Raw genomic sequence first — 20,056 nt, forward strand, 5'->3', positions numbered from 1 at the left:
GGTGGTTTACGAGTAACAACAATGCAAGTGCCTGCAAGTTGTAGTTAGGAGTTAGAGAGTTTGAGTTGCTGTTGTTGTCATTAGTTTTTAGTATGGTCGAGGAGCAGCAACACCAATCGAGTGTGTGTGTGTGAGTGTGTGTGTGGAGAGAGTGTGTGACAACAGAAAATTGAAGTTAAGCTGGGATTTTGAAGACTTATTGAAAGGTTTTCTCAATCAAGGTAAAACTTGGCATGGGATTAAGACTCAGCAAAATGGACGATTTCTGCTGCTGCAGAGAAAAAGAGAGAAATTGTTAAGGAAAAACTTTAAATCAATTTTGATTTAACCAACGATTTAATCTCAAGTAAAAACCTACATTTTAAGTGAAGAAACCACTGCCAAACATTTTTTGTCTAGCAATTGGCTTTAATTTTGTCGTAAATAAATATATGTACTTAAATCTTTAAAAGCTTTATCTCTTATTCACTAAATAAATAACTGAAAACCTTAAATTTGATAATTGGTTTGGTTTAAAACCTTTTTTTATGACGACTCTCGAGGTCAATGAGTAAAAACGCAAATTTTTGTACTATAAAGGAGACGTTTGACTGTCCTTTTCGTCCATCGTGAAGCTCTTTAAATGTGATATTCAAATTTAATTCATTGCATTGCATAACCGAAACGAACCCTTACAAACGAATGTCTACCTATTCATTACTAATTTGAATAACCGAAACCTACTTGCAGAGAGAAAGAAAGAAAAAGAAGATCATTTTGTCAAATGGGCCACTTTTTTTCATAGATTTCGTTTATCACTCACTCACATTTCGTCACTCTTTCGCTTGATTCACATTTCAAACTCGTTTGACAGAACGCACAAGTGAAGGTTTTATTTTATTTAGCTTCAACACGTTCGTTTTGGTCAATTTATGATGTGCTCTTTGAGACCAAGCATCATTTAATTCAAACACTCACACACACACACACACACACACACACACACACACACACACACACACACACACACACACACACACACACACACACAAAATGCGTCTCCATTTTCGTAGTTGACCTTGATGCAGCATCTAAAATTTCTCAATGAAACGACCAGGAAATTTAAGATCAAAACTTAAACTTGAACGCCCCCACACTCCCTACTCCCCCCGTCCCACTCCCGATCTCTTGGAGCCCTCTCTGAAAGGCAAAAGAAAAAAAAACCAGTTGATGCGACACATAATTATAATTATTTGCGTATTTCCAAATACCAAAATCAATATATACATAAATACAATTTGTTATGGTTGTGGAATTATCTTGCGGCTTTCCAAACGAGTTTCAATTTCAGTTGTTGTTGTTGTTGTCTTATTAGTATAATACAAAGACTAAAACAAAAGTTGGAGCCATTTTGTCTGCTCTGATCTGATCCGCTTTATTCGTCAGTTACCTGTATTTTTAGTATCTCTCTATTGGTAATTATCATAATTAGTTAGTTGCTGGCTTGCAAATTGAATGTTGAAAGCGCCACCAAAAATTGCAAAACTGTTGGAGAGGGAGAGGGCGATAACCAACCTTCTCCTTCCACCCAAGCAATTGATGCATATGCTTTCAAGCATTTCAATATGTCAAAAGAGAGCAGAGCAGACAACATGAAAGCTTGAAGGAAAAGGAGGTAGCAAAAAAAACGAAGCAGGTTGACTCCACTCCAACAATGAAAAGTCATCCAATTACTTTGACATTGTGTAAGAAGAGGCCCCAATGACGACCCTAAACCGGGCTAGCAAGGGTAGCAAGAGTATTGCCAAGAGCTCACAGCTGTTGGAGTGGTCGGTCGGTTGGACAGACGGGCGGACAAGCAGATCGTTGGAGCAGAAGGAGGAGGATAGTCAACTCCATAGTCTCTGTATGTAGCTGGGATGGATGATTGCTGTTGCCGTTGCCAGAGGGGTGTGCCCCGGCTCAGGCTCAGGTTCAGTCGCAGGCTGGCACGCCTGCAGATAGCTAGTTACAATACATGCACTTAAAGTGACGAAGATGCACAGTGGAGCAGAGCATTCAGCAAATTAATTATGCATTACAACTGATGTAAATTTAACAGCTCCAATCGGAATGCCAAAAAAGGGCTCCTCTAATTCATTATAAATGGCTAGTGGGCTCAGTAGCTAGTTTCGGCAAACATTCATATTTTGGATTAGTAAATAAAACACAAACAACTAAAATATCATGAATGATTCATATAAAATTATGAAAAAATGAAGTAAGTAAGTCGTCTCGCCGACTTGGGTATACCATACACCAAGTGAAACAAATATTTAAAAGTTCGAAAACCAAATGTTGTATGTCTATTAAATTGTTTTAACATACCATATGCTATCTCGCTCACTCTACAAACACACGAGCACTCTAGCGCCGCCACTAGCCAACGACCAATTCTGCCCTTATGGATCGCGTAGCAAAATACGTTCGTACGTATATTTTGTATGTTTCTAGTCCGATTTTAATCAAATTTGGTAGTTTGATAGAAATGGATAAGATTTATTAGTCTGCCAAATTTGATCGCGATGGTCAAAAAATTGCAAGAGCCAATCGGTTTTTTCTAAATTATGGAGGCGGAAGTGGGCGTGGCAACATATTAAAATATATGTATTCTGCGCGCATACTAAGCCAATATAAATACTAAATTTGGTGACTTTAGCTTTGTTAGTTTTCGAGAAAATCTGTTTTGTTTAATTTTCGGGGGCGGAAATGGGCGTGGCAAAATTTTTAAATAGTCAATATCTGCGCGTCTATTAAGCTAGCTTACATACCAAATTTAATGTCGGTAGCTTTCATAGTTTTTAAGAAAATCTGTTTTTTGTAAATTCCGGGGGCGGAAGGGGGCGTGGCAAAAAGTTGGAACAATTATTTTCTGCGCGCTAACTAAACAAGTATATAACCCAAATTTGATGTCTCTATCTGCCATACTTTTTAAGAAAAACAGTTTTATGTAAATTCCGGGGGCGGAAGGGGGCGTGGCAAAAATTTGAAACAAACTCGATAAGCGTACATACTACACGAGACTGCATACCAAATTTGGTGGCTCTAGCTCTAATAGTCTCCGAGATCTAGGTGTTCATACGGACGGACGGACGGACGGACAGACGGACATGGCTAGATCGACTCGGTTTTTGATCCTGATCAAGAATATATATACTTTGTGCGGTCGGAGATGCTTCCTTCTGCCTGTTACATACATTTTGGCGACTTTAATATACCATTTCACCCTATGGGTGTATGGTATAAAAATGCCACAAGCTGATAATTTGTAAGTTTTTGGGTACTGTTAGCCTACTTTAGTGTTGCAAGGTTCCTTTTATGAGAGCTGTAGTGTTGTGTAGAGATATTATAGTAGTCACATTCAAACAAAGAAAACGTAAATTTAGAAATAATTTTCGATTCTTGATGAAATGAAGACTCCCATGACTCCGTTTTAGTCTTGTGTCCCACTGTGACAACGTCATGGACAACAGCAGCAGCAGCACCAGCAGCCGCAGCAGCAGGCGGTAACAGCTCCAGGAGTGCCTGCCTGACTGTTCTACCAGACCAGACGGACAGACGACAGCAACGACGAAAGAACGAAACAAAAACTGAACTGAACTGAACAGAGAGAGAAAAAAGGAACGTGAAAAGAAGTTCAAAACGAAACTAAACGCGGCTAAAAAGCTAAGCTGAGGTACAACCGAAAGCAGCAGCAACAACAACAACAACAACAACAGCAATTCAAGAGGGAGATAGAGGAGAAAAATGAAGAGCACTAACAAAGTTGCTTTGGCATTCATAAGGCGGCAACGGATGCCAAAGCGGAATAGAACTTGGGAGGATTGGCAATAGCAACACACACACAGACACACACACACGCAGGAGGGTAAATCGAGAGGAGTGAAAGAGGTATGTGTGGTGAGGTGAGAGCGGAAGACGGAGACGGAGACGGACTGGTGGCGGATAGTAAAGGAAGAAATACATGCATATAAAATGCAAATAAAAAAGAAAAAGCGGCAGATACTAAAATTGTAATATCCGCACAGGAACGCAGCCCCAGGGAGGTGGAGCCACCAGTAAGGAGCAACGCAAAACAGGAGAGACTAAAAACAAAACAACAACAAAAAAAAAAAACAAAATCCAATATAAAAACAGAAAAAAAACATAAAAAAAACACAACGCACAAACTACAAATAAAAAGCGGCAGAAGAATGAGAAAAGAAAAAAAATAGCGGGCAAAATAAAACTAAACTAAACCTGTGGGTTGACTGTGTGTGTGTGAGTGTGTATGAGTGTGTGTGTGTGTGTGTGTGTGAGTATGTGCTTATGCTGCATATTTGCCATGGCGTGGGAAACAACAACACAAAACTTTGAGTTGTGCGGACCGCGGTCTGCCGCGCATCTGCCGCATCCCATTGCCTGCCCCCCGTTCCCATCGCGCCCCCCGCACAACGTTTTGGGGCTTGGCCTCAGGGCCTCCAAAAAAAAAAAATGAAGTAAGTAAGTCGTCTCGCCGACTTGGGTATACCATACACCAAGTGAAACAAATATTTAAAAGTTCGAAAACCAAATGTTGTATGTCTATTAAATTGTTTTAACATACCATATGCTATCTCGCTCACTCTACAAACACACGAGCACTCTAGCGCCGCCACTAGCCAACGACCAATTCTGCCCTTATGGATCGCGTAGCAAAATACGTTCGTACGTATATTTTGTATGTTTCTAGTCCGATTTTAATCAAATTTGGTAGTTTGATAGAAATGGATAAGATTTATTAGTCTGCCAAATTTGATCGCGATGGTCAAAAAATTGCAAGAGCCAATCGGTTTTTTCTAAATTATGGAGGCGGAAGTGGGCGTGGCAACATATTAAAATATATGTATTCTGCGCGCATACTAAGCCAATATAAATACTAAATTTGGTGACTTTAGCTTTGTTAGTTTTCGAGAAAATCTGTTTTGTTTAATTTTCGGGGGCGGAAATGGGCGTGGCAAAATTTTTAAATAGTCAATATCTGCGCGTCTATTAAGCTAGCTTACATACCAAATTTAATGTCGGTAGCTTTCATAGTTTTTAAGAAAATCTGTTTTTTGTAAATTCCGGGGGCGGAAGGGGGCGTGGCAAAAAGTTGGAACAATTATTTTCTGCGCGCTAACTAAACAAGTATATAACCCAAATTTGATGTCTCTATCTGCCATACTTTTTAAGAAAAACAGTTTTATGTAAATTCCGGGGGCGGAAGGGGGCGTGGCAAAAATTTGAAACAAACTCGATAAGCGTACATACTACACGAGACTGCATACCAAATTTGGTGGCTCTAGCTCTAATAGTCTCCGAGATCTAGGTGTTCATACGGACGGACGGACGGACGGACGGACGGACGGACGGACGGACGGACGGACGGACGGACGGACGGACAGACGGACATGGCTAGATCGACTCGGTTTTTGATCCTGATCAAGAATATATATACTTTGTGCGGTCGGAGATGCTTCCTTCTGCCTGTTACATACATTTTGGCGACTTTAATATACCATTTCACCCTATGGGTGTATGGTATAAAAAACCGGTCGAACCTGGGCATAAGGCATGCTAATCTCATCGCACTCCTGCCGCCTGCTCCTTCTAATGAAGCAATGAAGAAATGAAGAGTCTTCTCTCCTAAAGCGAGAAGCAAAGCGATGAGAGAAGAGGAGAAGAGAGAGAGAGGGAGAGAGAGACTCACTAAAAGTGTTATTTGCTCTACGAATGGCAATAAGGCGCACTTTAAGGCAAACCCATATGAATGAACTCCTATATATGCACATATAAATGTCTGTGTGTGTGTGTGTGTGTGTAGGTATTTTTAGTGGCCAGGTCGTCGTCAATGGCGTGGGCAGAGCCAGAGTTTCCGTCTCTGTCTCCATTGCTTTTGGCTAACTACATTGGGGACCAAAACGTTGTCTAATTCAATTTCATTGTCTGTGTTTGCCCATTAGTCCAACTCTCCATGTGTGACGACAACGACAACGTTTTGAATCCCTTTTGCTTTATCTATCCATCCATCCAACGAGCATCTATCTATCCATCTATCTATGTGTATCTTCTCTCCCTCTCCACCCCCCCTCTCTCTCCTTTGCTTTATCTCTTGTCCATTCGGTTTTTGGTTTTTGAAAAACCTGAGCTTAATGAAATTTTCATGTTTCATTGGCAAAGCCATTTGCTTTGCTTTATATTAAGTTCTTGCTACAATAAAACTTACCCTCAGTTAATTGTCTAAAAGACACACACACACACACACACATAGACATACTCACTCACATACAAATACATAGGTTAACATGGAAATGGAGAACAAGATAGAGAGTAAGAGAGACACACACACAAATTGCAATTAGTTGCACAACAAATTGCATATGAAGTCAAAATGTTGTCTCTAGCCGCAGGTGAAATGTTGTTGAGTTTACAATTTATCAGAGATACAAAGATATAGAAATGTAACTGAGAGTCCAGGCCAGTGGCCAGTTTTAGGTTGAGTGCTTCAAAGATTCAAGTATCTCTGTGTGTGTGTCTGTGTGTGTGTGTGTCCTTTTCTCTATAGTGGGCGTTGTGTGTGTATGTGTGTGTTGTGTGTGAAAACCTCTACTTAATTGCGCATATTAAGCCAAACAAAGGCAGCTGCAATAATATCAAGTATACGCAGCATTGCCCCATGGCCATGAGCGTAGCTAATGATATTTAAATTAAACAGACAAAATTTCACAATTTACATTTACAGAAATTGTATTAAAGTGCTCATATTTGCCCATTGAAATTAGTTGAATCGTTTACTTAGTAGTCACATTTATCTTGGTTTATCTTAGAGGCCTCTTTAGAAAATCTTTTATTGGAGTAGATTTGTCTTTAGTGATTATATATTGAAACTTTATTCTAGATCCAAGATCGATGAAGAATATATCGAGGTGTAATTTGAGCTATATATTTGTGAGTTTTGTTCTGCCAAATGTTGTCCTTTATGGAACTTGAAAGTTAAAAATATATAAGTAATTACTCTATAAGCCCAATTTCATTTTGACAACTTTAAATTTTTGACTTTGGTTTCAAGTTCCTGGGTTATCCCATCTATAAAAACAAAAATCATTAATGTCTTAATGCATTTTAATGAACAAATGCTTTTATAATCTAGCTAACTTATTGTTAGTATTTAGCTATTCGAATTTTGTGGAATTATATTAGAAATATACGTTCTTATTCTTAGCCGAATGAAAAAGGCCTCGAATGTCCCTCAGAACATTCTTTATTGTTTAAATAAGCAAAATAAGCAAAGCTATATCGATGTAAATTTCATTAAAATTAAATTAAAATTTAAGAACTATTGGTAGAAAAAAACTGTTGCAAGCAAAGTCCAAATAAAGTTTATCGAGTCATTTATTAATTAATTAAAACCTGAGTTCTTATGAAAATGAATTCCAACAGAGAACTCAATGCAATAAAAACTAATTGTTTAATTAATCAATATTTATATGACAACCTTTTAGTTAATGGTTTTTTGATCTTTGTTTTTTCATTTGCTTAAATGACAAGTTTTTACTTTTACCTCTGTAAAATGAACCTTTTGCCCATGGAATTCTTTCTAAGTGCGCCCATGTTGTCCTTCATATGTTTTCATTCAGCAAATTGTTTTTACTTACACACACTTACATACATATGACTGTGTGTGTGTGTGTGTGTGTAGTTGATGAAGCAACTTTATAAAATTTTCAAGGCGTCTATCAACACCTCAAAAATAATAGACTATTTAATATAATTTCGCTTTCTGTAATTGAACGTTTGCTTGAAATTGTCGATTAAATGGTATCCTCAAACCCTGCCCTCCCCTGCTATAGCAGCAACTCTCTTCCCCTCTTTTCTTCCACCAAATATCCATCTAATGAGGCAATCTATTCTCCATTCCACTCCACTCCCTTCTTCTTGTCTCCTCTCGACTTTCTGCTACAATTATCGTGTGAGAATAAATCCGCGCATCAACACGTTCCAGCGGGACGGAATGATATGTCTGTTGAAAGGGGGGGATAAGAAGGTGAAGGGGCAATAGAGGGCAGGGGGGTTGTGTCGTGTTAATAATTAAATGCTTCCGCCAGTCACGACGTCAATGCGATTAGCGGCAACAGGATGTGCGATGGACTCCAACCACACTGCCACAATCACCACCTTCTTCTCCATGTGCTGCTGTGGCTCACCCCTCCTCTCTCACAGCGAGCTCTATCATTGACGCATTGTCGCAGTGTCATAAATTTAACAACAACAACATCAACAAAGCAAGAACAACAATTGTTATTATTATTATTATTTTAGCCAGAGCTGACGCGTTAAATCAATTGATTGAGTCTGTTTATCGCATCCTGCAATTGTCAGCAATTGATAAATGCTTAGACCAGCATTAAATTCATGCTATCTCCCTCTCCCCTCTCTCCATCTCTCTCTCTCTGTCTCTTTTTACTTTTCACTCTGATTTCTATACACATATTTTTGTGTTTATTCAAATTGAAAACAACAAAACTAACTAACAATTCTATCGAAGGGTAAACTCAAACTCAAAACTCTTGCCATACATATACCAATCCATGCCAGATGACGCATCAAAGGCCATTAGCCGATAAACCACACACACACACACACACACACACACACACACACAGCTGAACTGCAGACGGACCAGGCCAGGCCCTGGCATCAATCCCAAGCCAAAAGCCAAGCCCAAAAATCCAAAGAAAAAAAAACGAAACAAAAATCAAGAACTGAAATGCTGAGAACGGAAATGCTTCAACAACATCACTAAAATCAAAATGAGCCGCACACACACAGCACAGAAAACCAACAAGACAAACACCGAACTACTAATACCCTATAAAACACATAATGAAGGGGAAGAGATTAGATAGATATAGATTAACCTTAAATAAAGTTACAAAGTTATAAATCCATTGGATATCCATTTCAAGCCTCAGTCTGATTCTGATTTCATGTTAAGAGTCGTGTAAACTAATAGAATAGTGAAGATCTATAGCAAATGATTAAGATAGAATCAATCAAAATCTAAGTATATGCATTTCAATTTATTCAGATACGAGTCGCATGCAAATTTCTAATGTACAATATTTTGTTCATGATTTGTTTGAAAAGTGTATGGGGGAAAAATCAAAAGCGAAATAGAGTGATAAAGAGGAAAAAAGGGAACCAAAAAGGAAAAACACTTTGCCTTTTCGAAATGTTTTTTCGTGTCATGTTGTTGTTTTTTTTTTTTGTTGGTTGTTGTTGTTGTTTCGTATTTGCCTTTTGCCAATTAACAAAAAGATTGACACTTTCATTTGAAAACGAAACGCGCAAAAATTCTCAGGCCATGCAAATTAGATTCTTTTCGGTTGGTTGTTATTTTTTGTCTTTTTTGTCCATATCAGGGACAAATCAGTGTTGTCTCTTTCGACTTCTCAACCTCTCGATTCTCGCTTCTCGATTCTTGGGGTCTCTCGGTGAGAAATCACATGCCAATTTGACAGTTTCTCTGCCCCCGGCCCCCCTAACACCTTTTTTATCTTGGAGTCGCCTCTGTTGGTTTTTTTTTTCTTTTTGGTCATTTGTAATCTCATCGTATTAGCTGCGATAATGACAAGGCGCAAAAGAGGGACGTGGACGTGGGGGGGTAGGGGGCGTGGAACATATTCTCATCGATAGCAAATCAATATTTAAATCGACTTGGACAAATGTTGCTGACACTTTGACAGATAATGTTGTGTCACTTGATTTCGCATACGTGTGTGTGTGTGTGTGTCTGTGTGTGTGTGTGGATATATTTATGTGCATAAATTGATCAAATCGAGTTCAAGATTTGTGTGGAGATAATAAAGATTGATATGGGCTGAAAATCAGACAAAAAATTAGCAATAAATTGGCATGAAATTAAGTATAAATAAATTACACCATGCCAAACAAAATCGTATGGCCAATTGAAAGAAATTCTCACACAATTTGAAAAATTATTGAATTTCGATCTGAAGATAAAAGTTATCCTAAGTTGGGCTTGGAGTAATTTAAGTAAATTGATCTCTTCTCATTTGGGAGAGATAATAATTGTGTGGAATCAAAGTCAATCTATCAAGTAGTCGATTAAGTTTAATTTCATTAAGTAAAAGCTCACACACACACACAAAGTTTATTTATTATGAAAGTGAGAAGAGAGTGGAAATAATAATAAAGAAAAAGGAGACTTAAGCAAATGGCAGGCAACACAAAATCCCAAACGGGCCATTAGAATCGGCAAAAGTTTTTCTGTGGCAAATCCATAGAGAAAAAAAACTTGCAACACTGTTGCAAAGTGATTAAATTTCGCTGGGAATCTGTGCAGGAAAAACAAAATAATAACAATACATTTTCCTTCTGATGTGTGTGTGTGTGGTTTAGTTTTTCTCCTACTTATGCTTCTTTTTGATTGGTCCTTTTGCAGGTCACGTGCTGGAGCTGGCTCAACAATCGGAGAACAAGACATTGACCGTGTTCTCAAAGGTCTACATTAGGATGGTGCCATTGTCCCGAATGATGATACGTCAATTGTACACGGAAATCATGAAGTTCGTATATACATAAGTCTTAGTCCCTTAGTCCCTCTTATGGCAATTTCATTTTCTCCTCTCCATCTCTTTCATTGCTTAGCCATCTGGTGTACACATCAAACTATACGAACAGCAATGGCCAGAGCAAAGGTTTGACCAGCAATATACAAAGCAGTTTGGAGGATGCCTTGCACAAGTTCTTTGTGCAGCTATTTCCTGTCGCCTATCATCAGGCTGTCCACCTGAGCAAGGACAATTATGGTGAAATGCATGAGGACTACATCAATTGCCTGAAGCGCAACTTTGATGAGCTGCAGCCCTTCGGTGACATACCGAAGGAGATCCAAAGCAATCTCCTGCAAAGTGTTCACATGGCCAACGTTTTTATGAGCGCCCTGCTCCAGAGTGCCGAAGTGCTGAGCGAGGCGGATGCCCTCTACGGCCAGCAATTGACAGATACGTGCAAAATGCATCTCCTCAAGATGCACTATTGTCCCAATTGCAATGGCATACAGCAGCAGCAGGCGGCAGGACAATCGCATGGCCAGCCCAAAGTGTGCTACAGCTATTGCATGAATGTGATGCGGTAAGTAAACCATAAGGCCATAGAGTAGAAGATGGCCCTGTCGATAATGTGGGATGGATGGATAGATGGATCAATGGTTTGAATGGCTTCAAAGATTATCTAATGCCTGCTCTTTTTTTCTCTCTCTCTTCTGCCTTTGGGTACAGCGGTTGCTCGGCCCAGTATGCTGGTCTCTTGGATAGTCCCTGGTCAAGTGTGGTCGAGGCATTGGAAAATCTTGTTAGCAATCACATACGCTCCGACAATGGCATCATGAACACCATCAAGCAATTGGACACTAAGCTATCCGAGGCCATAATGCGTGCCATGGAGAATGGCCCCGAATTGGAAAAGAAGGTAAGTTTGGCTTGATTTGAAAGAAAAAAGGATGGAAATTGGAGTGTGAGTGGGAATGATTCTTCCAATTGGAAAGTGCTCATAGAATTCAGCGGAACTTAATGAGCTCTTATGTATGTCTTTTATATAGAAAGGATCTTGATGGTATGAAATGGGACTACAAACTGTTCTTTGACATTAAAGAATAACTTAAACTTAGTTAGGCTTAAGTTTCAAGTCAAAATATTAGAAATATATTCAAAGTCTTGACCTCATCAAGCATTTAATCTCATTCATGCAAAATCTTTCAATGGAATGCAGTTGCCTATCTGTGTCTGAGTCTCTGTCTTCTCTCTTTCTCTCTCTCTCTCTCTCTGTCTCTGTCTTTTGTCATATGATACGGAAACATGTTTCCCCATTGTCCAAGGACATGGAACATTGCAATGATTTAATTGCTATTTAATTTATGAACATTTTAAATGAATTTTTATGCGGGCCACCGCACCACTGAGCCACCGCACCACCAACTTGAACCAACTTGGCTTGGTGTGGCCATTTACGAGTGCGTTTTTTTTTTTTTTTGTTGTTTTGGTTTTTGTTTTCGTTAAGTACAAAAAAACATTTGTGGCATTTCCAGTGCTTGTTAAATGTGCACATGACATTCAATTAAAGTGCTGCCCCACCACCCTCCCCGTCCGTCCGTCCCTCCCCCTGCCTTCCATGATTTGCCCCTCTTTTAGTTTGTGCATAATTGGCATGCCGAAATGAATTTAAAATGCTAAATTAGATTGCATTAAGTTTCGGTTGTTGTTGTCCCAAGTTGAGTTGCCATCTACATGCAAGGCGACGAGCGCATTAAAAGCCAATGAGCGAAGAGGGGATGAGGTGGGGGATTAACTGTCACACGTGCGCATTGCATGAACAAAGACGATTAGCAGAGCACACAAGATGACCAGAAAGTCCAAAAAGGAAGTATTTAAACTCCCCTCTCTAACTGTCTCTCTCTCTCTCTTTTTCTTTATCCCTCCTGCAGGTTAAGAAGACATGTGGCACGCCCAATCTTTTGCCCTCATTGACCAGCGCTGAGAAGGAGACACGTTCTCAAATGCATCAGTTGCCATCAATAAAGTGGGCCTCACCGCTAGAGACAGGCATTGCCCACTTCCTCACCACGATTGACAAGTCCAAGGAGATTTATGCGAATATTGTCTACAAGTAAGTAAAAACAGAAAGAAAGTTGGAAATAAAACAAAAGAATTTGCAGCCAGAACAAATTAATGTATATTTTGAATGCCATAAACTAATAAACGAGAAACTGCCTACGGCCCGTGATCTTCCATCCTTGTCATGGCCTAGGGACGATCCTTTCTGTTGATATTACGCAACATGCCGAAAGCATCCCGCAAGAGGCACACATAAAGCGGGGCAAAGATGGCAATAAAGAATACCACATTGACCCAAACGCTATTCTTGACGGGAGTGCGACAGCCCTGAGGGGAGAAGAGGCAACTCAATTACAATGCCATTGAGTTGGCCTCCCATTTACAGACTTACACCACGAATCACCGCCGGATAGGGACGAGCCAAGCACCAACGATGTGTTGTACGATGAATAAACAGAATAATTTCCTTCAACATATTGGTCGAGAATATAGTCGTCGTTGTCGTCTAGGAGAAAACTCTTTCTTTTTTCCAGTTTATTTATTTCAATGAATTTTCCGAAATCTTAACTCTGAGAGAAGCCAAAGGTTTATGAGAGTCTAGAGCAATTGCCTTTCAAAGTAAACATCTCAAGGCTAACTAAGATTCCACTTTTTGTTTTGTGCTCATTTCTGTTTAGTTTCTGTGACGAGGACTATACACAAAGCGATGATCATATGTGCTGGACAGGCGATCGTGTGGGCGACTATACACAATTGCTGATGACTCCCGGCACGGACACGCAACGCTATAACCCCGAGGTGCCATGGGAGACACAGACACAGGTCAGCAAACTGAACGAGCTGGTTGACAAGCTAATCAAGATACGCAAAAGCATTGGAGCAGCGGTAAGTTGAAGAGGAATACCATGCCCATTTCCCCTTATCATCCAACTCTTCCTCTCTCTCTCTTGAATAGGCACCAGCATTCAATTATATGCAATTGCATGACATTCAAAGCGACATGGGACACGAGGGTTCTGGAGGAGGCGGCGTCATTAGCGACGATGATGACGAGTATGGCGGCAATGTCCAAGGTTCTGGCGATGGTTCTGGCGATGGTAAGGAAACATCATTTAGATGCATCTCCTGGCATCCTCCTCATCGGTTGTTTACTTTCTTTTCCTTTAGGTACCACACCTTATATCAAGGAATCATCCGATATTGTGCCAACTGGCACAAATGACACTCAGTCGCGGGAGAATAATGAAAACAGCTCATCCAATTCGCCGACAGCCACTGCAATGTGTCTCCTTCTCACACTAGTCACAATACTCTACAGCAGTTGCAGTTAAAGCAGCGGCTAAAATCCAAAAAAACAAAATAAAAAAATAAATACAAACAAAAAATATGCAAAACAATTAATAAACATATTTAAAAATAATGCCGCGTCTAAAACAAAACAAAAATGCTCCACAAAGAGAACCCAAAATCAAGTGGAAAGTAAAAAACCATTTACGAATTAATCTATTTTATCATTATTATTATTATTATTATTATTATTCTATTATTATTTGTGTAATTTTTAAGTTGTTACAAGTAATTTATTAGCCTCTAAGCAAAAACAAAAAGAAAAGCATTCGGAAATAACGAAATTCGGAAAGCCTCTCTAACTTTCCCACCCCCCATCCCCCCCTGACCTTCACGCCGCCCCCTCTCCCCAACTGTCACACCTCGTACCACATTAATTATTGTTCTTCTAGCGTTTTCCATTCTATTTAATTAAATCATTTCGAATTTCCATGCAGCATCCAACTAGACTTGTTGTGCCATATAAAAAGTGTTGGAGAGTCTTAAAAAAAAAACAAAAAAAAAAAAAAGAAAACAGAAGAGAACAAACCAAGAAGAATGAGAAAAAATTTATATAAACACAAAAAACAAAAACCCATAGGCTCAAAGAAAATAGAGAAAAGAAGCAGATACTCTGTTCTAAATGTTCAGATACATACATTGCTATATAATGCTAGTTACACAAATAGATATATACATACATACAAACAAACATAATTGCATATATATATATATATATATGTATCTCCGTACATAAAGCTCAATGTTCAAAGCAAAGTTGTTCCTTCTTTTTTGGTGTGTAAACGAAAATAATAATAATAATAATACATAAAAAGAAAACTGAAATACGAATCTATGAAACATATTTACAATACGCAGCTATCTCTGGCACAATTCAAATTTAATGACAAAAGGAGAATCCAATTCAAAGTTCTTAATACGTAAATATCAGAATTTAGCTAAACATAGATAGAGACAGAAACAGAAACAAAAAGAGAAAGTAAAAAGGAAGCTCTGGCAGGAAAAAAAAAAGCAAAACTCTAAAACACACAAACACACACACCTACAGAGAGAAAAACACACATAAAGAAACAAACAAAAAATGTTACAAACAAACTAAGCAAAACATGAATTAAATTAATATTGTTGTCTACACATTTCGAACTGAAAGAAAACTACAAAAAATTACAAAACAAAAATTAAATAAGAAAAGCGAAATGCATATTAATGGAATTTAGTTGAGTAAAATGCACTTTACGGAAAAACTAGAAGACTTACAGCTTTATACGCAAAAAAAAAAAAAAAAATTAAACAAAAAAAAAATGAAGAAAAGCGAAAGATATGAAAATCTATTGATATATATATATATATATATTATTGTAGCAATATATTAACTAAAAACTAAATACTAGAAAGTTATGCACTGGAAATGGTTTAGAAATGTGTGAAGCAAAAACAAAAAAAAAAAAACAAGATCATTATACAAAAATTATGTAAATTTCACTTGAACAATGTGAAAAAGGTTTATTTATTTGAAGGCAAAGGAAAAGCATATTTCATGTTTTTTCTCAATTAAATAGAACGCACACACAAAAAGATAAGAAATATGATATCATTAACTCAATTCACAACTGAAGGCAATTTTTTAGTGGTGCAAAATGGCATTAGAAACGGAAACGGAAATGGATATGAAAACAAAAAAACAAAAACTATTGTTGCAATCTAACAGATACTTTACAGTGTTGCAAAGCGCTGCAAAACAAAATACGACATAAAATTTATAAAAACAAAAATGCAGGCAGTGCTGCAGTGCTGGCGACACTCTAAAAAAAAAACAATTAATTATATATATAAAATGAGAAATATGCATAAACCATATATATATATATATTTGAATATATATATATATAATTAACAGCAATAAGATTTAACTAATTAATGAATATAATTATATGCTAGCGCGTAAAAACTGTAACAATTTTAGCATGTAATGTGTAAAAAGAGCAAAACGAAAGAAAAAGAAAAATAAGTTGAATGAGAGCAACAAATTTAGTTAGTAGCCAATTAAATAACAAATGAGAAACAAAATCAACATACAAAACGATCGAAAAACAACACACACACACACGCATAATACACACACAGCAAACATAACAACAACAACAACAACTACTACAAAACAACAACAAAATTGATCTATCTTATTGTATGTAATTGATTCAATGGCAAAAATGCATATTGTATGTGTTTGTTAAACTATATGTATAATTATGTTTTTTTTTTTTTTTTTTTTGTATTATGATTATTTTTTAACTATTGCATGTGATTAATAATATTTAAGTTATACGTAAAACAAAAAACCCCAACATATTAAATTGTAACTTATGTATACCGCAAAAGCAACAACAACAAAAACAAGAAATTTGTATTGTTGTAAATCTATTCGATGATAACCAATGCAAACATAAACATTTGTGCACAAAAAAAAAAAAAAAAACTAAAAAAAAAACAAAGAATTAAAGAAAAGTTAAATGTACTACTTTTTAGATGCCTAAACAAAACAAAAAAAAAAAAAACAATAACAACTACAATGCAAGTCCAAAAAATATATATATATTGATTGGAATTATGAAAGTGAAAAACAATGCTATGAGTAATTGAGTATAATTGCAATTTATAAACATTTTTTTTTGTAAAATTAAAAACCAATAAACGTCAAATATTTAAAATTCAAACAAATTGGCGGGTTTCCTTACATTTTAGTGTTGCCACTCTGTCAACATTTTAATACAGAGCTCGAAATGAGCTAACAGAGCCAAATGAGCTAACAGGCGCATTATGAGTCAGTTAGTTAACAGTCTCACATATGAGTTAACAGACACGTAAATGTTATGCATTTTTGGCGGGAAAAGGACCGCGTTGCAAAAGATTTTCATCCACACTTTTTTTTATTATTAATAACAATCCCGCGTCGAAAACAACTCCAAACATTTGCTGCTGTTGAGAAATTAGTGCTACATCGGTGATTGTGTATTAAATAAACATAAAAGAAAATGGCACGACGCGATTATGCCCAAGACCGCGGTGAGTGAGACAAAAACCACAGACAAACATGAAAGCAATTTAGATAATACATAATTCCTTTTTTATGTCCATTTTTATGCAGAATCCATCAAGACCTTTCTATCGGAGTACTGCAAATGCGACGACGATGGCAAGAAGGAATTCGTTTATGGCTCCCAGCTGGTCAAGCTGGCACATCGCGAGCAGGTAATGATGACCATCGATCTGGACCATTTGGCCGAGTTCAATGAGAGCCTGGCCGAGGCTGTAATTGACAATTGCCGACGCTATGCGGCCATATTTAGCGATGTGATTGCCGAACTGCTGCCCAGCTACAAGCAGCAGGAAGTCCATGCCAAGGATGCCCTCGATGTGTATATTGAGCATCGTCTGCTGATGGATGCCCGCACCCGGAATCCCATGGAACAGCGGGATGAGCGCAATAGTTTCCCCTCAGAGCTAATGAAGCGATTGTGAGTAGGAGTACAGTTGTTTCCCCACCCCGCACTCTAGACGTTCCTCAATGATTTTCCTTTGCAGTGAAGTGGGCTTCAAGCCGCTGTCCACGGAGAAGGCCAACTCCATACGCGAGGTGAAGGCACAACATATTGGCAAATTGGTCACAGTGCGCGGCATCGTTACGCGTTGCACGGAAGTGAAACCCATGATGGTGGTGGCCACTTACACATGCGATCGCTGCGGCTCCGAAACCTATCAGCCCGTGAATTCGTTGTCCTTCATTCCAGTGTCGGATTGCCCCTCTGATGATTGCCGTGTGAATAAGGCGGGCGGACGTCTTTACTTGCAAACACGAGGATCCAAATTTGTTAAGTTCCAGGAGTTAAAGATGCAGGAGCATAGCGACCAGGTACCCGTGGGACACATTCCACGCAGCATGACAGTTCTATGTCGCGGCGAAGTCACTCGCATGGCCCAGCCCGGTGATCATGTTCTGATCTCGGGCGTCTTTTTGCCCATGGTGCGCACAGGATTCGCTCAGATGATGCAGGGATTGCTCTCGGAGACCTTCCTCCAGGCCCATCGCATCATTTGCATCAACAAGAACGACGAGATATCCGATAAGAGTGCCGAGTTGACGCCCGATGAGTTGGAGGAACTGGCCCAGGATGATTTCTATGAGCGTCTGGCCACCAGTTTGGCTCCCGAAATCTATGGACACTTGGATGTGAAGAAGGCTTTGCTCCTCCTTTTGGTTGGTGGCGTGGATAAGCGTCCAGATGGCATGAAGATTCGCGGAAATATAAATATCTGTCTCATGGGTGATCCTGGTGTGGCCAAATCCCAACTCCTGGGCTACATAAGTCGCCTGGCAGTGCGTTCCCAGTACACCACCGGGCGAGGTTCCTCCGGGGTGGGTCTGACAGCGGCCGTGATGAAGGATCCCCTTACTGGCGAGATGACCCTAGAGGGTGGAGCTCTCGTGCTAGCCGATCAGGGCGTCTGCTGCATTGACGAGTTCGACAAGATGGCCGACACCGATCGCACAGCCATCCACGAGGTTATGGAACAGCAAACCATATCCATTGCCAAGGCCGGCATCATGACCACCCTGAATGCCCGTGTATCCATATTGGCAGCTGCCAATCCCGCCTTCGGACGCTACAATCCACGTCGCACAGTCGAACAGAATATCCAATTGCCCGCTGCCCTGCTCTCGCGTTTCGATCTGCTGTGGCTCATCCAGGACAAGCCCGATAGGGATAACGATTTGCGTCTGGCCAAGCATATTACTTATGTGCACAGTCACAGCAAGCAACCGCCATCGCGGGTCAAGGCCCTGGACATGAATCTGATGCGACGCTACATAAACCTCTGCAGACGCAAGAATCCCACCATTCCAGATGAGCTCACCGATTACATTGTGGGCGCCTATGTCGAGCTGCGCCGCGAGGCTCGCAATCAAAAGGACATGACCTTCACATCGGCCCGTAATCTCTTGGGCATTCTGCGTCTATCCACCGCACTGGCCCGCCTGCGTCTCTCCGATCATGTGGAGAAGGACGATGTGGCCGAAGCTTTGCGTTTGCTTGAAATGTCCAAGGACTCGCTGAATCAGATACACGAACACCAAAAGGGACAGTAAGTAGCGAAGCAAAACCAATCCCAATCGATCAATTTAACTTAACTTTTTCTCTGTTTCTCATCTTTCCAGTGTGCCGAATACGTCGGATCGCATCTTTGCCATTGTACGGGAATTGGCCGGCTCGGGGCAGGCGGTGAAAATCTCCGATGTCATGGATCGTTGCACCACAAAGGGCTTCAAACCCGACCAAGTGGACAAATGCATTTCGGACTACGAGGAGTTAAATGTTTGGCAAGTTAACATGGGGCATACGAAAATTACATTCTTGTAAAGGAAATGCCACAAGTAAGCGAGCCAATTTATCATTTATCTCATGCTCTATACAAATTTACATATATTTTATTTAATACTTGCATTTAATTTATATTCATTTTTGAGAACTTTGGCGGAAAAGTCTAATGAATGAATCAATATTGAGAAAGTTTTCTATTATAGATATATATGCATATGAATTTACTGATTGTTTTTTTTTTTTCATTGTCTTTCCGAATGGAAAAACGTTTTGTTATAAGATTTCATCATCTAAATCCATTCCTTTTGCCCATTTACAAGTAAATTAATTAACTTGAATGTTTTCTTGTGTCATTTGTTCATTAAATAAATAAATAATTCATAACAATATTTTAATTGCAATTCTCTAGATAAATTGACTTTATTTTCCATTCATAAGTTAATTGAAACACACATTGAAAAACATTAAATTTCATTTGCAAATATTGTTTGATAACAAATATCAACAAAAAAAAAAAGAATATATTTTTGCTAATATATTAAGAATTTTTGTCTATGGATAAATTCGTAAGTAATTTTTTTTTGTCGTTTTTTGAGAAGCCTTTAAGGATCTTCTGCTCTGTCTCTCTCTCACACACACACGCACACACACACACACACAGACAGACACACATACAGA

General features: G+C 38.9%; 3 protein-coding genes across 3 annotated transcripts in view; 2 read left to right on the forward strand and 1 right to left on the reverse strand.

The window, feature by feature from the left end:
• LOC6638574 (division abnormally delayed protein) overlaps nt 1-14,042 on the forward strand; it is an 84,937-nt gene extending 70,895 nt beyond the window's left edge. The window contains exons 3-9 of the mRNA XM_023178929.2: nt 10,484-10,607; nt 10,690-11,175; nt 11,322-11,511; nt 12,524-12,705; nt 13,331-13,538; nt 13,609-13,750; nt 13,821-14,042. Of these exons, the coding sequence (XP_023034697.1) occupies nt 10,484-10,607; nt 10,690-11,175; nt 11,322-11,511; nt 12,524-12,705; nt 13,331-13,538; nt 13,609-13,750; nt 13,821-13,984 (1,496 nt within the window). The 3' untranslated portion in view covers nt 13,985-14,042. The remainder of the gene's footprint in view (nt 1-10,483; nt 10,608-10,689; nt 11,176-11,321; nt 11,512-12,523; nt 12,706-13,330; nt 13,539-13,608; nt 13,751-13,820) is intronic.
• On the reverse strand, nt 12,748-13,255 carry LOC26528747. Its single transcript, XM_015179123.3, has 2 exons — nt 13,045-13,255; nt 12,748-12,980 (listed from the first exon to the last, which is right to left on the reverse strand). The coding sequence occupies exons 1-2, from the start codon at nt 13,126-13,128 to the stop codon at nt 12,843-12,845; spliced, it is 222 nt and encodes a 73-aa protein (XP_015034609.1). The 5' UTR covers nt 13,129-13,255; the 3' UTR covers nt 12,748-12,842.
• Nucleotides 14,043-16,867: 2,825 nt separating the features above from the next.
• Nucleotides 16,868-19,779, forward strand: LOC6638573 (DNA replication licensing factor Mcm7). The gene is made up of 4 exons (XM_002062254.4): nt 16,868-17,063; nt 17,146-17,515; nt 17,583-19,142; nt 19,216-19,779. Exons 1-4 carry the CDS (start codon nt 17,033-17,035, stop codon nt 19,415-19,417), a joined length of 2,163 nt encoding a protein of 720 aa, XP_002062290.1. The 5' UTR covers nt 16,868-17,032; the 3' UTR covers nt 19,418-19,779.
• The last annotated feature ends 277 nt before the right edge of the window (nt 19,780-20,056 follow it).

The sequence above is a fragment of the Drosophila willistoni genome, assembly GCF_018902025.1.
Source record: "Drosophila willistoni isolate 14030-0811.24 chromosome XR unlocalized genomic scaffold, UCI_dwil_1.1 Seg144, whole genome shotgun sequence".
NCBI lineage: Eukaryota > Metazoa > Arthropoda > Insecta > Diptera > Drosophilidae > Drosophila > Drosophila willistoni.

Excerpts from the sequence above, each read along its gene's own strand:
- LOC26528747 (XM_015179123.3), bottom strand. The coding sequence starts at position 13,128 with ATGTTGAAGGAAATTATTCTGTTTATTCATCGTACAACACATCGTTGG. Across the intron at positions 12,981-13,044 it reads ATCCGGCGGTGATTCGTGGT|GGCTGTCGCACTCCCGTCAA; the intron begins GTAAGTCTGTAA and ends TTCTCCCCTCAG.
- LOC6638573 (XM_002062254.4), top strand. The coding sequence starts at position 17,033 with ATGGCACGACGCGATTATGCCCAAGACCGCG. Across the intron at positions 17,516-17,582 it reads TCAGAGCTAATGAAGCGATT|TGAAGTGGGCTTCAAGCCGC; the intron begins GTGAGTAGGAGT and ends TTTCCTTTGCAG. Across the intron at positions 19,143-19,215 it reads CACGAACACCAAAAGGGACA|TGTGCCGAATACGTCGGATC; the intron begins GTAAGTAGCGAA and ends TCATCTTTCCAG.